The sequence below is a fragment of the Serinus canaria genome, chromosome 5, assembly GCF_022539315.1.
Source record: "Serinus canaria isolate serCan28SL12 chromosome 5, serCan2020, whole genome shotgun sequence".
NCBI lineage: Eukaryota > Metazoa > Chordata > Aves > Passeriformes > Fringillidae > Serinus > Serinus canaria.
Window position 1 is genome coordinate 10946840 of NC_066319.1, and position 17195 is coordinate 10964034.

The window sequence follows — 17195 nt, forward strand, 5'->3', positions numbered from 1 at the left end:
AATCATCTCCAGAAGTACAAACACTTACCCCAGGAAACAGTCCACATCATTAAGCCACTGAGTTATGAAGTGATTGGTGACAGGCTCCACATTATTGGGGAAACGAAGATTTTCCAACGTGTTTAATAGTAAATGAGGATTGTAATACAAAGCAGCTATGGCAACCTGGAGGCACATGGTTCGCAATTCACTGGTTTTCACTTCTCTCGTCAGTCTCTCCAAGGCAGCTTCCACAAACAAGGGTATGCACTGGACAGTGAGAACATTCACACTCAGTGATCAAAAATAAAACTTGTCGTTCTGTACTTCAACAGTGTGGCACATAAACACAGATGGCATAAAATTGAGTCATTTTTAATTGCCAGCACAAGTCAGATACAAAGATGAAATGAAAATGTGAAAATATTTCATCACATTTTTGTGACATCCTGCACAGCAAATATAACTTCTGGTTCTATAATCTTGTGTATTAAAAATGGAAAATAGAGAAAATGTGTACACTAATAAGTCAAGAAAAATCAACTTATTCATCTCTCAAATTCCAACTGCCATGATGAAGTCCCTGGTCCCTCTATTATATTGATTTGGATTCCAGGGACTTCATTTTCATTCTTCATTATTTCAAAGCTATGAGGTTGACAGAATAATTTTCATTAAATATTCACTAGAATTAACTTAGAATGCAATTAATTGACTTTTTAGAACCAAGATGCTCCTGAGGTGGCACTTTTCCAGACTCATAAAAACACCAGTTTTGCAGTGTCCTAAATTCTGAGCAAAAGCACGCAGGAACTCTGTGAAGTGCTCTCAATGAGTAACACTTACAGGACTATTAGTTGCACCACATGAAGTGCTCGTACCAAAACTCATCTTAACACATAATCAAATCATACTACACTATAAATATTTTGAAAGTATTAGTTTTAGCAACCAAAGTCATTACCAACCTGATCAATGCCACGCCCTTTACACTGAAGAATAATTACTTCTAACAGCTTTGCTGCATGACATTCTGCATCTTCTCCAGCAACGCCTGTAAGGACCTGAAACACAGCCATTACTGGTGGTGAATCCCCTCCAGGAGTATTCTCTATACACTGCTTTGCTTTGAGAAGCTGGTATGAATTTACCTCCTCTAACAATGCCAGCATTAACAGCCATCAGTGAAGGAGCCAGATCTACAGCAATGGCTCAGTGTCACAACCAGGGACTGGAAACTGCTAGAATTGCGCAAAACGAACCAAATGTACAAATATTCAAGAACTTTAAGGATGCTGAGCCTACCACAGTTACAGTAAAAGCATCAGCTGCCTTTGCCAAAGATTATTTCCATAAACAAAAGAAAAACTTTACTTATCCATCAATGTACTGAATTTTGTAGAAGTTTTATTGACAAAAATGGGCTATCCAGTGAAAGACCATGCAATACCTAAAACCTTCACTGTGCTCAGCTAACACCAATCACTAAATGGTCATCGCAGGCTAATTTTATATATAAGATTCCAAGAAATTACAAACATCCCAACTGGCCTGGTTGCAACTTGTTTTCAAACCAAAGCTGGCAAAAGTTATTCACTAGTATTTACAGAATACTAAAATAGTTATTCACTGTAATATTAAAACATCTTCAGAAGAATTACTCAGAAAATACCATGGGCAGCACAGCTGACAGTTCACCAAAGTTCTTATATAGACACCACACACCATATCCAGGAGTGGAAAACTGAAATCCCCACATATTACTATTAGAGATGGTAAAACATTAACACCTATCTTAAAAAAAAGTATTCCTTTCCTCACATGGTGCTAACACTCTGGAAAGCTGTATATTCTACATTTTGACTGGGCAAAGAAAGCCCAGTAATACAAACTAAAATACAGAAACCCTGCCCAAAAGTGCCTGGACTGAGTCAGACCAACTGCATTCTGCTCCCAGCTTTCACCACTGATGTGGCACGAACTCGGGAAAACAACTTCCTATTCCTGTCCCTTTACCTTCCATCCCCACACACTTATTTAGCTAACAGGTGTCAGACCTTCAGCACACACGCAGCACGTGTATCCTGGCCACGGTGAGGCTACAAATCCCAGATAGAAAAATCCACCTACCTTTTGCAATCTGTCTTGTGCCCATATGCACAAAGTGTATTGCACAAAACCTGCTTTTTTTATTCTGCTTTTGTTGTGTACGATTTATTTTTCCCTTCTGCCAAAAGCATGTATCTGAAATTTTGATGCAATCTCTTTAAATTTCTCTGCAATAATTTAGTAATTTCAGGAATCTTAAGAGAATGTTAGATAGCAAAATGCTTTAAAGAGAAGTCAAAAGCTGCTGTGGAGAAAAGTATCCAGTTTAACACAGTTATTTCATCAGAGATGGCAGGTTATGTTACCACACAGGAATCTACTCACCTTCTTGCACATACTGTAGATCATTTCAAGATATTTTGTGTCTGACAGAAGTGTATCTGTATCAACAGTCACATAATTATGCAAGAGAGGCATCATATCTGTGTTAAAAAGAAGGATGATCACAGTTAGGTATCATCTGTGTGCTATTAAAACCAGGCTGAAATCTCTGTATTAATAATTACAGTTCTTGCCTAATGTTTGCCAAGATAAGTCTGCAAGTCATAGGTGCCTTAGCAAAACAAGTCTGGTAGCAGCAACAGCAAAATAAAACCATTTCAAGTGTAACCTCACTTGATTGTTTTCCTAACATTACAGTCATGATACAATTCATTGTATGGCTGAAATTGCATCCATGAAACCCTCTGGCTCCCTGATTTATTTCTAATTACTTACCAGTAAAATAATCAAAACCATCCTGCTGGAAGACTTCAAACACAAGAGGAAGAAGCTGCCACATTTGTGCAGAAACCTGTTGGCAGGTCAGACTATGAGCCAAGGAAAAGATCTCCTCGTAGAACTCTAAAACAAACAGAATCTAGGTAAATAGCATGCCAATCCCATGCGCTTCTAAAACTAAGCCAGCAGAAGCATAGATACCTAATACATGCTGCTGCAAAACTGTTCCAATCACTTGCAAACAGATCCCTTCCAGCTGCTGGGTAATCTGAAAAATAAAATAAAATAAAAAAGAACAGGTAACAACTATTTTCAATACTTAGAAGTTGAAATGAAACACAGTTTTAAATTTGTCAAAGCAGCTTCTATATATACAATATAGTTTTAAAGAACTATTAGAAATGCCTCACATTTTAGAGCACTAAATGTATAAGAGCAGCACTCAGATAAGGATTTGCAAGATAGCTTTCAATACAAGGTGGTTTTTAAGTACAGGAAGAATCTCATTATAGGGAATCCTTAAAAAAGAAACACCTGACTAACCCTCTGCACTAGTTCAGTCCCATTAAAACACTGTAAGCAAATATATATCAAAGGAGTAAACAATGGAAATCACAGGAGGGATTTCCTGTTCCAGAAAAGAAATTAAAACCAAAAAAAAACCCCAAAAAAATCCTAAATACCAAACACTTCCCAAACCTAGCTTAGGATGTCCATATGGTATGGAGACCATCAGCATAAATGCTGGTCCTACAGATTCAGTCAGTGTTCCCAATTAGTATATGTTAGTCCATGGGATAGCTACAAAACAATCATTAATGTGTTGAGGGCACTCACCTTGCACAGGGACAAATAAAGGCTGAGTTTCTGGTTTTAGCTATGCAGAACAGGATTTGAACCTAACCTGCTAAATACCTTATCTCTTGGAACGTTGGTCATCCTGTGGGAGATGTCTCTAAATATAAATGTTTACTGGTCAACATTTTCAAACTGAGCTCCTCAGGACTAGCATATCATTACACAGACTTTTAATTTAGAAGGCAAGGATTTGCTGACAAAAAAAAGTACAAGCAGCTCTAGCAACAAGTAAATGAGCTGAGCTGGTCCTTGGTGTGGCAGTACTGAATTCTTGGGAATTCCCTTGGGAATTTAATGCTGCCTCTTCAGTGAAGTCTTCAGAGCCCTACAGCTTATTACTGAACTTTTTAGTAACTATAAAACTATATGTATTTATTAAAAGCCTGTAGCTGGCTTTGTCAATAAAGACTTTAATCAGAAATAGCATCTTTTGAACTGGCTGTACTGTGGACAGAAGAGACTCCATTCAGTACACCAAAACCAAATAACAGAAGTTTTAATCCCAAAGGAAGATTCTCCAGGGCAGATGAGGCAGGTAAAATGCCCCATCTCTGAGCACAGCCACAAGAACTGTATTTACCCCCATCGATTCTGTCACAGAGAGCAAACCCAGTCAGCAGAGTCAATGTTTGCAGCTATGTGAAGCTTTATCTGTTTTGTTTGAAGGGCAGACCTCATCAAATCTGATGTGTGCTCCCAGCTGAGGTGACAGAGCTCCACCTGCTACAGACACATTGCTCCTACTATTTGAACAAGAAGCTGGATTCTTATGGGAAATGCTGTGGCAACATTTATGCTCTATTACTGCGTGTATTGCATTAGAAAAGTGACCCACTCTGTTACAACTTGGCTACATGATATGTACTTCACTATTTTCTGTTTTAACATCTTTTTGCCCAAAAGGACAGTTTTTCATGTAACAATGCTAGGACTATAAAAGACTTAGTGTTCTTAGACCATACATATCAGCTTTAAAGTAATTTTTACTTACTTCCTTGTGATCTTCAACTACACTGAGAAGTGTATCGATAGTATTCAAGATTCCCATTGCTGTCACTGCTTTGTCATCACTGCCCTCTTCATCTGGACCAGTCTGGATTACCTGGTTAAATGTCATTGCCTGCACATAACAGGAGAACAACCCATAAATATATCATTAAATTGTGAAAGTCTGGCACTCCACACAATTTCAGAAGGATTTCTGCTGAGAAAATGTGTACAAACAATAGCAGGTGACTGCTCTGCTCCAGAATCTCTTGTCAGGATGATAAAATTTGGATGTTAAACCATTGGAGCTGTCTTTACCCTTTATCTATTCCTGAATAAAAATTTGGAAATGACATTATGTCCCATGCAAAATAATACATCTTCCCTTGGTAAATTCTTCTGACACAAGGTTTCCTCAGTAGCTGAACTAGACTGGAACACTTGGCAGGCATTCCCAGAGAGGACACACTAACAATTCCATTTTAACTCGAAGGCCTTTAATAGGGAAGCACTGAGCTGACCTCTGCTTTTGCAACCATTAATACAACTTGCTAGATATGGCAATTCAAGATCTGCATTTCTCCTGCAGATTCAGCTTGATTTTCACACCTAACTTTTAATTGAAAATTTACTTTTTTATGTTTTAAAACAGACAAACTAAGTGACGTTTTAGAGGCTACCTAAAATGTGCTACCAATTTCATTATTACCACTATCAGGAGGAAATATGCAAAGATTTAACAAACATTTCTAGGATTGTTTGAGAAATTTCTACTCAGTGTAAGTTATGAAGCCACTTCTGATGAAACACTGTCTACGTGTAGAAGAAAATTCCTTGTATCAATGCACTTAAACAGACTGGAGTAACAACTATTAACTGATGGTCATACTCAACTATCAATTTTAAATACCAATATTTCCCATATTAAACACCTTCCCAAGCCACTGTAAAGTCTCACCAAATGCTGTGTCATTTCTACTGCAATTGGGGTAACTTCTTCACTATATTCACAGATCATCTTCTGAATCACATTAGTAAGATCATCATTTTCAGTCTCTCTTATAATATGAAGCAAAGCTTGCATTACAGGTCTAATGAATGGAGTAATATATTCTTTAGCTGTAAAACAGGTGGAATGTTTGAATTAACATTCTTAGAAAAGCACAGGTCAGTTTAAGAACCTACATCTCAAATAACTTTATGTACTGCTTCAGCATTAACACACCAAAACCATAAGTAGAATAAATCATTGTAGCAATACTACCATTCAGAACAAATTTTAATAATATATAACAATAGGTTTGAAATTTAAGTATGAAAACCAGAGCACTGTGATCTGAATTAATAAAATGCAAGATTACTGATCAATGCAAATGTTAATTGAACGGGAATTGGTATATATACACCTCTGTCAAATTACCTGAAGTATTAAATATACAGTTTATGTTTGCTTTGTGGCTTTTATGCCAGCTTCAGGAATACTAAGCCATGTACAACCTGCCTGGATCAGGATAGTTTTTTTTTTCTTTAAATAAATTTTAACATGAATGAATACATGCCAAGACAGGTATTGCCACTGTATTTCTGATTCAATTATTAGGTGCTATAAAACTGGATTTACTGTACCATGAAGCTCTTGTTATGACATTTTAATAATCATAATATCTTATAATGTTAAAATGCAATTCATTTTAAAAAATTGAACTTTTCTACCTGAAAAATTAGAGTAAATGATTACAAGTTACAATTGCAAGAGAGAAATTAACATGAGGGAAGAAGAGACCAAGTCTGCCTGAACATCACAAAGTTAACAGCTATTCCATTAAAGCTTCCTGTAGCTGTTAGAAAAGGCTCCTACCTTTCTCTTGATTACTGATGAGAACTTGAAGAGCTATTGCAGCTTCCACTTTCACAGGCATTTCCCTATCATCTATCAGACACCTTCTCGTGAGTTCTAAGGCTGTCTGGAGATTCTGGTCACTTTTAAATTTGACTTCACAGAAATAATGAAGAACCCAGCAAGCCTGGAAAAAAAAAAAAACAGTGAAGAAATTTGGAGCTACAAAACCTACAAACAGGATTACCAATTGTTTGTATACCATAACCTACACAAATTATTGAATCTGAGGTGCAACTCCTAATGAATAAAGATACTGTAAGACTTTTTAGTGATGAAGATGTTTGAGAGTGTGGAGGCTGGTCAGTGGGAGGCTGTCTTGCAGACATCACTAAACCAGTACTATGATCTCAGGTTCATCTTTGGCCACAGGTTTTGTGTGAGCAGTACAGTCTATGTGCAAAACACACACAGACCCTACCACCAGACACAGATGGGAAACCGTGCACACAGCGCTGCAGCCATTCCAAAACTACACAGGGGCTATCTATAATCACATGTAAAAACTAGTGCTCATCCCTGGAAAAGGTGTACCATTTATTATGAAAAAGGTGCAGAAAGGAGAGCATCTGTGAGAGAGAAGAAAGGTGCAGATTTCTGAATTCTTCAGTTGGAACACTGTATCTCACCAGTAAATGCCATACTTTCTTACCCGTGCTCTCATGTAACCCAGCTCACTGCTGAAGAGAGGGAACACATGATTCTGCAACATATATTCCATCTGATCCTTGTAGATCTTTTTCTGTCAAAATATGAAAGGAAGCACATCAGTTTAAAACGTCATATAAAAATGTATTTCTAGCGTGGTAAAAAAAGTCACACATGATAAAGTATGAAGAGTTTAACAAATCCACAGACTTTTCACTTATCCCTTTTTTAAAGTCAATCACACAATAATGATCTCCTATATTAGTAATTAAACTTGGATCCTACATGGATTTTTAAAATTTTCAGTCATAATAGTGACACCTTTTTCCCCAGCCATTTTTTGACCCCACGAGACACATTTCTGTTGGCAGCACATTGGCACCAAAAGTAAAAGTGGTCAGGGAAACTGCTTAGAGCTGTGGTGCAAAAACAAGTCCACACCATGCATCTATTTTGTTACCATTTGAACCAAGCAGCACCTCTAATTTCATTTTATTTCCTCTCTTCTAGACACAAAAGCCAGTTCATTAAATAAACAGCCTCTCACTGGATGCACTTTTTTCCTTTCTTCCACAAAAAAGGGAATGTAATTAAGTGAAGCACAGAAATGGTGTAGGAATTCTCACCAGAAGCACAGAACTTAAAGGAACTTAATAATCTGAACTTGAACATGACCTATAAAACTTTGGTAATTAAGTAATTAAGCTGACATTAAACACAAAACAATTAAGTTCAACAGCTTAAAAAAAATGGCAGCAATTCAGAAACTTGTGAACTCAGAGCTAGTTGCATTTCTTCTAAGGTATTATATGTTAGAGACAGCATAGGAGGGGCAAAAGAAAAGGATGAGAAGAACCACTAGATTTGTTCTGCTTACTTTTAGGAGAATTTCAGCCAAAGAGCCAATCATATGTAAAGCACCATCCTTCTTGCGAGGATCAGCATTTGGCTCCGTAAGGATTTGATAACAAAAGCCCATCGTTTTCTGCAGGACCTAGATGACATGTAAGGTTAGTCAAAGAATTCCAGTCAATCACCCCAGGTACCATTCTTTGTGCTCTGAAATGCTAAAATATCTAACAGCCTGCTCCAAGTCTGCAATGTGGACAGTTTTATGTCTTTGTTATAAACACACAATATTCTGTCAAGAATGGGTCCTAGGGGAATTTGCAAATACAAAAAAAACATAAATAGACCAGTGCAAAATAAATTTGGAATTTCTAATTTTAGCGTACTATGATATGAGAACAGAAAAGTATAACTTTTATTAATAGCTCTTTCAGGAAATAAACTGAATTTAGCTGGTGGTATTTCAGTATAATCCTTGAACAACTTACCTCTTTCCTTTTACTACACGATGTAAACAATAATGTCTGAGCAGCAGTTGTTGGAGAAATGAAGTCTTCAAATACATCTGTTAAATAACATTGTAACAGTTTTAAATTCCAGTCCTTTACTACAGTTCATGATCCCAATGTATTTAGTATGAAAAAATGAAAAAAAGAGCACCCTTCAGGTGGTTAATCATGCTTTCTTGTTAGAAATATTCCAAGACCAAAGAGTAACATGTGTTTGGATACATATGTTTCATGTTTTTCATGATGACTGCCTCTACAGGTCTATTTTGAAGTTCTATGTCTCTTATTTTCAAGATAAATGTTTTTCAACATAGGAAGCAGACACAACAGTCAAGTTTTGAATGGATGTTATTTGCTCTACAGGCCAGCACACAGAATTAACTGGGTTAAAAAATGCTCAGTTTCTCATTTCTCTGCTGAAGAGGATTATCAGAGCCTTGTGCAATACCTGTAGTGTATACAAGTATGCCTCTGACCTGAGGGATAAAAACTCCCAAACCCCTCAAGATTCCTTGTTTCAGCCACATGAACATTCCTAGGGAAGGGAAGAATTTGTTCAGGGAGTCTGAAGTATTTTTTTTTGTTCCCAGCCTCAGAGGACTGCAGAGACTTAGAGTAAACCCCAATATAAAGAGTAGCAGAGCACAGGAGGTGAAACAGGACTGGAATGCCAGGCTTACTCCATAACATGTCATTTACCATTGGGGTAAATCTGCTCTGAACTGTGCCATGGGTGAAATTCCCCTAAGAAATCCAGGGCCTGAAATACTAGCTGTTTATGGCATAACCTTTAAATGGCATTAAATTTATGTAGTTGCTGCTAGCAAGACCAGGATTTGCAATAAAAACTTTGTAACTGGAAATGAAATATGTTGACAAATGCACCAACTCCTGTGCCATTGCTGACTGTTGTATCCTCTCTCCTTTCCACCAGTGTGTCCAACTTCTATTATTTGGTTAATACAATGTGTTTATCTCTCTTTTTATTTTTAAGATTAAATCCACCTCTGTTGTCACAAAAACACCCCATAAAAATCCCATCTTTGCGTGAAACCATTTTTTAACTTGAGTAGATTTCAAAGGCTCACCAAATTTCATGCGGATATATTCATAAGGATCTTCTTGCCAAAGCTCTTCATCAGCATCTGTATAGCACATCAATGGGAAAATAACATCCTGGATGATTCCCTGGAATAAAAAGAGATTGAAAACTGGTTAACACTACTAAATCAATCTCTGTGTTCTGTCCTGTATTTTATAGATTTTATCCATCCTGTCGGTCACATTCTAAAACTCTTTGGGTTTAGAGTGGATTTATGTGGCACTTGACAAAAAAGCACATCTTTTGTGTTTAGGCAGAGTTACAATACAACGCAAGATACTACACTGGCTTTGGATAATGGCATGTGGAGATGATTCAATGCCATAAATTCAGCAGCTAACACCATCTCCAAATATGCTGTGTTGCTGTGTTAGATTGTAATCTTTAATAAATGAAAGCACAAAGGAGAGACAGCAATAAATTAGTGGTGTTGCTCATGTTTCAAGGTAACCTTCATTAAACTGGCTTAAACTCTTTCCACCAGCAATTTATAAGAGAAGTGTCTAAAATGTGAATTGTAGCAAGGCTGGAAACACTCTACAGTAGACTGACTAATGTACTTCTGAGTCATCTCAATATTAAACACCAAAAATGGCTTACTTGAATATGAGGTTTCAGATTCCTCCAGGTGACTGCATGAGACACTCCTTGATTGATGTAATTTAGTGTTTGCTGCAGAACTCTAGGAGCCATGTACTGTTTTTCCTTGTATTGATACAACACCTTCAGCAACACCTAGAGAAATCAGATCTCTACTGATCAGAATCAGATCAGTATGTTATACTGAGCACAGCCCATTTTCACCACAATTCTACCCTCCCTCACAAGCCTACATAAGAACCCCTCAAAACTGAACAAAACCCCCATTTATTCATTAGGCTAAAATGGGTACTGACTAAGCCTTCTATCAAATGTCATTGTTAATTTTATAAGACAATTTGCAGCTCATACTGGGTGCTTGCACATCTTTTAAAAATACCATCCTTTAATAACACAAACCATACATGCTAATTCACCACCAACACACCCCAGGGGGCTTTGCCCTCTGCCTCTGAGATTTATTTTTCCATCTTCACTCTTTGGGGGCAGAAATTCACACCCAGCCACTGGATCAGAACACTACACTCACAGTCTGATCTGTGCCTCTGTGCTGCCTCACAGGCACACAGCTGTGAGCAATGGGTGTGTGTGGAGTGATCCAGCAGTCAGTCACTCCCTTTGGCTTTCGGGCCTCAACTCTTCTCCTGCAGTGGCATCCAGAACTCCTTCACAGGAGGAGTTCAAGCCCATGGCTCTCCACCAATAAGGTCATGAAAAGGACATGGGACCATGACTAGTAGTTAAATTACAGCTCACAGGAGAGATTTGCACAGGTAATGCCAAGGGAATTCTCTGTAGCCCAATGCAGGTCAGTGGAAACACTGCACCTTCAGAAGCAGCATGACTAACTGGAGAGAAATAGCAAATCCCATTGCCAGGATTTCATTTAAGTCTTCACACAAAAGAAGCATTTTTTTAAAAATCACAACTCAAAGGAGCTGGAATGCTATTGATCAATCTGTAATAGCACCAAAATAAAAATCTAGGGAAAACAAGATTCATTATTTTGAAAATGAATGCTGTTGATACCATTTATTACACAAAGACCGAAGTGTTTTTACCAAAGGAATTGCCTTGTACTTCAGTTTAAGGAGGAGGCACTCATTCATCAAAATATTCACAGCTTTACAAACAGTTTTATGCTCTAGATGCTTTATCACTTCCCAAAATGAAGTGAAGGTGCAGTTTGAACTGCTCATGTCTAAAAACCTCCAGGATTTAGAGAGAGATTACTTGGTACCAACACACGAGTGCAAGGTTTTGTGGCATTAGGTAGTGAGTTAGGATAGAAAAGAGAGCAAAAGTTCAAACTTGCAGAGTTTTTTAGGACTATCCAAGAAAATGCATGTAGTTTCATGATTCAGATGTAGTAGGTAAAGATATTAAAAAACTAAGAAATTTTTAAAGAACTGCAGTGAGGAAAAACAGCATGAACCCTCTGGGGCAAATAAAATTCTCTAACAGTGCCAAGGAACTACAAGGCAGCAGTGTCCAACCAGAACTTTATTCTGGCTCATGAGAAGTGTCTTGAGCAAAACAGCTGCTAACACAAGGGATAAATTCAGGGTATTCCAGCTAGGCAGCTCAGCCTGGTTTGGACAAACTAAGAAAGTTCAGCTAAAGTGAATGCTGAATGTACAGGATGTTTTTTTTTTTTTTTGAGGGGGGCTAATCAGTGAGAATTATGACAATAATATTAGCAGTATATTTCAAGTTTATATTTGAACCACCTGTAGTCCTATGCCTTATATTTATCTATTACTCCTTTACTAAAAGGGTGCAAACACTTTGGAGAGTAGAGAGAACTCCATGAAACACATTATCCAAATTTATATTCTTCAGTAATTCACAGATTTACAATTTCTGTGAAGAAACACATCCTGCTCAAAAATCTTCCACAGCATTTGTTTGGCAGATTCCATGTCCTGAGCAGAGGCCCAAGATCTATCTTCTGCAGAAAAATGGAGGGCAGAACCTTGTCTTCCTAAACAAGTTACATTACTGTTTAGGAACAAACTAAGCCTGCCAAAGCATTGATTTTTTAGCAGTTTCCTTTAAATACCTGAATTCTTAGGAGCTTCCTAGCTGCAATAACAATAAGGATCAAAACTGATTCAAAGAGAAAGTAAAGAAAAACGAGCATTTTGCCAAACTGTTAAAATTATCTTTTCAAAGATACTTCTAGCCATAGCCCTTTGTCAGAACTTCATTTCATCTTGGAAGTGCAAAGCACCCAGTAGGGCCTTAAAGAACATGCATTAATTATCTGTCTAATGTCACCTAGAGGTGACAGGTGAGCACCTCAGGAAGCAACACTGACACCACTTCCCTGAGCAGAAGGCTGGGATATATTGCCTCACACTCCATGTGAAAAATGCTTTCCATACTTTGGCCAACCTTCAAAATGCATGGATTTATGAGATACTTTCCCTACATCTGTTCTTTTAAAGGCCTGTACTTCATTATAATTTCACTAGAAATTAAGAGAACTGAAACTGAACCGAGAACTGTTTGTCTGACTCAAAGGCTTTGAAGAACGCATTCTGCACTCTGAGATTTTCAGAAATCAATAGTCTATTTATATTTGCAATATAACCACCTTAAAATAAAGGTATTTATGAACCAAATATGAGATAATTTTATAAAAATATACCTGAAGTTTTTAATTAATCCAAAGATAATTTGCATAGAGCAGATTGTAGAACACAGCACATGTGGCAACCCCAAAACAGGGAGATGAGTGGAAAAGGAACATCAGAATTACCTGTCTATAAGAGAGCCTCTGCTTGATCAGGCTTTTGCAGAAGGCTGAAAATTTAGCATTTACAGACTTTAGGTAAAAATAACCTGTATCAGATTTTAAAAGGTAGTTCAGAAGGTCAACTAGACCACATACACCCATCTCTTTCAGAAAGGAAAAATATTGGAAGCATTTGTCTGAAGCTCATCTGAGGGCTTGTAAATGGAAAGTGGATTGTGATATGTGGCAAATTGATAATTCTTTATCAGTATTTTTTTTTAGCCCACAGACATCAGTGCTTTCCATACCAATGTGCTTGGAAAAAAAAACTGAATAAGAGCAAGAAGCCTTTTCAGCAAATAATGAAATAAGCGATCAGTACTAACTCTAAACTTATCCTAACACTCCCCCCACACTCAGTGTTCCTTACTTGCTGAACACCAACAGCGAAGGCCTTCAGGAAAACCTCAGCAAACTCATTGTACTCCTTGGAAACATTCCCAGGGCTTCCATATCTAGAATTAGAAGCAAGTATGTAAACTCAAGGATGCAGCAACATTACTGACTTGAATGTTTGCTTGGAGTTTTTTGGGTTTTTTTAATAATGGAAGAGAAAATACCTCTCAAAGAGCCTAGCTAAGATATGCAAAGCCCACTTCTTGCATTTCCACCAAGGCAACTCAGGTCTATCATCTTCATCAACCTGAAGGGTTTCCTTTAGGGAATAAAAAGGGACATTATTTACCAGGTATTCACAAATACCAGGTATTCAAATTATATGTAATTAGAACAACTACACAGTGTATCTTGCTTTTAACCTGCCATTTGAACTTCTAGCTTAATAGAAGTATGAAGCAGAGCATTTGTAAAAGTAAATCCCATGAAATATGCCTAAATGATCAATAAATTTTTGAAACAAGAAGCCAAAATAAGTTTTGCTATAATTTAAAAATAGAACTTGCATACAAGCTACATATTTTTAAAATTTGTTTAGTCTGTTTGAAACTCCCTATATAGCCTAATCTTTTTTATTTATTATTTTCTTGGCATCTGCAGAGAAAAAAAAATGCAGAAATAACATTCTAGTGCATGAAAAATACTTAAACTAAAAGACATAAATAGCCAAAAGCCACTTACAGCTGGTACATCCCTATCGACAACAGTCTTCAGGATTTCTATCCACTCCGTCAGGTTTTGCTGATTTATCAACTCCAAAGGTAATGTATACTGGTTAAAAAAAAAAAAAAAATATTTTTAATTGCTTTATAATAAATTTATGTTACTTTTACAGTTTAAATTTTAGCTTTCAAATCTTTCCCCACACCATGAAAGATAGAAATTTACCTCAAAATCCAGGCTAAAGAACTCAACACCATCTAACCTATATCCTAAATATCCTCAAAGGTGCTAGAGGTCTTTGCTCCAATTCATTGTGCTTATGCAATGCTAAAATGCTACTTAAATGGATGTTACTCTAATTTCTGAAGCATTTAACAGCAGTTCCATTCCAAACTGCTATATTTACACTGGTAATTCTCTGTAGGCAGGCCTCCACAATCTGTCCTTAGAAAACTCATTTTCTAACTGGTTTTCGGCAAACACCCTACCTACCTTAGAGGATGGCAAGTGTAACTTTTATCTAATGCCAACCAGGAATAGCACTGCTCAAAAGTAAAAGCACAAGACAATCAGAAACTTGTGATTCATGGAGCTGAGTAGTAGAGAAAATGATTCAGATGTAATCGAATACTGTAATATTTCTGTCATTCACTATTTTAAGGAAAAGCATAATGCTTTAAATTATTGTTCAAGTATATACAACGTTTTTTACCTGGACAAGGGCATAAAATATTTTGAAGATCTGTTTCTGGATGAGGACAGATTGGTCTGATGGATCATTCAAGAGCTGAATGAAGCTGTCCTTCAGGACTGGCAGAAAATGTTGCATTGCAGCTATCAAGGGACTCCGCTCCTCTGGTTTCTTGTACCTTTAGAGAAGAACAAAACCAGTTTCATAGTTTCAGGTGGCTCCAAATTGAAAAAGCTCACCTTGCCCCAGTGTAGGCACAAGTAGGTTATATGACAGTTCATAACAACCTGTCACTTCAAAAGAAACCCCTAGCCAGTTCCTGTGACAGAACTGGAAATAAAGCCATAGCCAGACAGTGTTACAGATAAGAAATACATTAATCAGAGTGCACAGTTTCTCAGAATATTTGCAGAAGCTGCATTGCTTCACTGACACTGGATAAAGCAAACTGAGGAGCCTCTCACAGCCTGGCACTGATGGCTCTCACATCTCACCATTTAATTTGCCCAAAGGCAATAATCAGTTAGAGAAGGTGGCATTCCAGGCTGTGGGGCAGACTCTGTGCAGGCAACCACCCTTGAAGTAAAACCTCAGACCTTTTATGCTGTGGACAGCCCACCAGCTTGCCCATGCTGAAAATAAGGCTCCACTTCCTTTCTCCAACACTTCTAAAATTCCTGAGAGGAAATGAAGCCACATTTTGAAATCTCTGCCCCAGATTTTAACTTACACACAAGAAACTCCTAACTGATTCAAGAGTTACCACAGCAGAGCAGGATCTTTTCTATACTGGTGATGACAATAAGGTAAAATATCATTTTATGATTGTACATTTGTTTCTTGATTCAGCAATCAATACTTGTCAGACTTGTGGACTCCTGTGGGAGATTTCTGGGTTGGAGGATTGAGCTTTGGTTTCATTTGTTTTTCAAACACATTTCTTGTAGACTTTTCACTAATATTAAATATCAATTCTTGACTTCCTAAACACTGGCAATTTTCAGAATATACCAAGAAAGAGACTACTCAGTCTGCTGCCATATGGCATGTTCTTTTAAGAACTACTACAAAATACTGAGCTCAAAATCCTGTTCAATAATACAGTTTTCATACATTTTCTAAACCAGAAATCCAAACATTAAAATGAAATGTTGCACAGGAAAATCCTGTTTCTAATTTCCACAAGAAAAATGAAAAACACTAGAAAAAAATTACTATTCAAAGAGCAGCCATTTGATCTTGCTGGTAGAATTTGAAGAAAAAAAAAGTGAAAAGCTCCAAGATATTCATGTCCCATGTTAAGGACAAAAAGTTCCAAACTTAAATATTCCTACAACTCAGGCAATAAAAACTTGATCAAAATCATAACATCACACAGATTCGTGTCCCACTAAACTGACTGAAACACTGAAATGTGCAAATTCCTACATGATTGGGGACATGAAACTCACCCTTGCTGACTCCACCAGAAAGCTGAGCAAGCAGGAGCAGCGCCTGGCCTCAGCTGAAGTGTTTGATCAGCTGAGACTACAGACACACCTGGTGCCTTATCACGCAGTGACTGCACTCAGATCCCTAAACATGCATTTATTTCTATCATCATAATTCACTACCACTGCACACTTCTTCATTTACTCTGCAGCTCCCAGATCTCTGCAGCATATTTGGTTAAAGATCTTTAAGCTGAAAATCAAGTGAGAAATTTTTTGTTTTCCCTTCCTAGCAGGACTTAAAATTTTCAGTCACTAAGAAAACTCCCACTTGGGATTACAAAGATTTTCATGGCATTCCTGTGAAAGTATTTTTGAGAAACTGACATTCACTGTTTTACACTGAGTGACGTAAAAATCATTAAATTAGATGGAAATTTTTCCATGCAACATTTTAAATCAAGAACCTGAAAGAGAAATGTTATGCATTCCAATGCTTTGAAAAAGTAAGTTGTGGATCCCATCAGTTCCACTACTGGAGTCCCATCAATTCCCTGACTCCAGGATTGTCCTTTTCTTTGATCACCCAAGTGATCATACCAAAGCCAGTTAACTAATTTCGAGCTCCCAACATTCTAGATTTTACACTTTGAAACCTTTCTATGATTACTGTCACCAAGTACTAGAGTACCAATTGTTTAAAAGTTTAAACCTTATTTAAATACTAAATTCCTGCAAAAGTCATGATTTTGAGCAGACTTTCTTACTGCTATCAATGCATAAAAAACAACCACCACACTAAGGTTTTAAAACACCCCTTTTTTCTGAATTCAAACTTTTAATGAAGGCAGCTTTTGTCATTTTTAGATGAGAAGATACATGAGCCAGCATCTGCACAGCAAGTAGACAAGAATACTTTCTAAGATTACATTTCCATCACCTTTGTGCAGTCCCATA

The 17195-nt window shown here is 37.2% G+C and overlaps 1 protein-coding gene and 1 non-coding gene across 4 annotated transcripts in view; both read right to left on the minus strand.

The window, feature by feature from the left end:
• The window catches only part of IPO7 (importin 7), a 34849-nt gene that overhangs the window by 6467 nt on the left and 11187 nt on the right, over positions 1-17195 (minus strand). For all 3 annotated transcript variants that reach the window (XM_050975769.1, XM_030239983.2, XM_030239984.2), the window contains exons 5-21: positions 14830-14986; positions 14136-14225; positions 13619-13713; positions 13429-13513; positions 10259-10393; positions 9645-9744; positions 8536-8612; positions 8076-8192; positions 7203-7292; positions 6512-6677; positions 5612-5772; positions 4658-4786; positions 3010-3076; positions 2806-2931; positions 2413-2510; positions 948-1043; positions 29-249 (exon numbers count right to left, since the gene is read on the minus strand). In XM_050975769.1, coding sequence (XP_050831726.1) covers positions 29-249; positions 948-1043; positions 2413-2510; positions 2806-2931; positions 3010-3076; positions 4658-4786; positions 5612-5772; positions 6512-6677; positions 7203-7292; positions 8076-8192; positions 8536-8612; positions 9645-9744; positions 10259-10393; positions 13429-13513; positions 13619-13713; positions 14136-14225; positions 14830-14986 — 2010 coding nt within the window. The remainder of the gene's footprint in view (positions 1-28; positions 250-947; positions 1044-2412; positions 2511-2805; positions 2932-3009; positions 3077-4657; positions 4787-5611; positions 5773-6511; positions 6678-7202; positions 7293-8075; positions 8193-8535; positions 8613-9644; positions 9745-10258; positions 10394-13428; positions 13514-13618; positions 13714-14135; positions 14226-14829; positions 14987-17195) is intronic.
• Positions 6829-7009, minus strand: LOC115485505 (small nucleolar RNA SNORA23). The gene has a single exon (XR_003946282.1). It is a non-coding gene; the product is annotated as a small nucleolar RNA SNORA23 (small nucleolar RNA).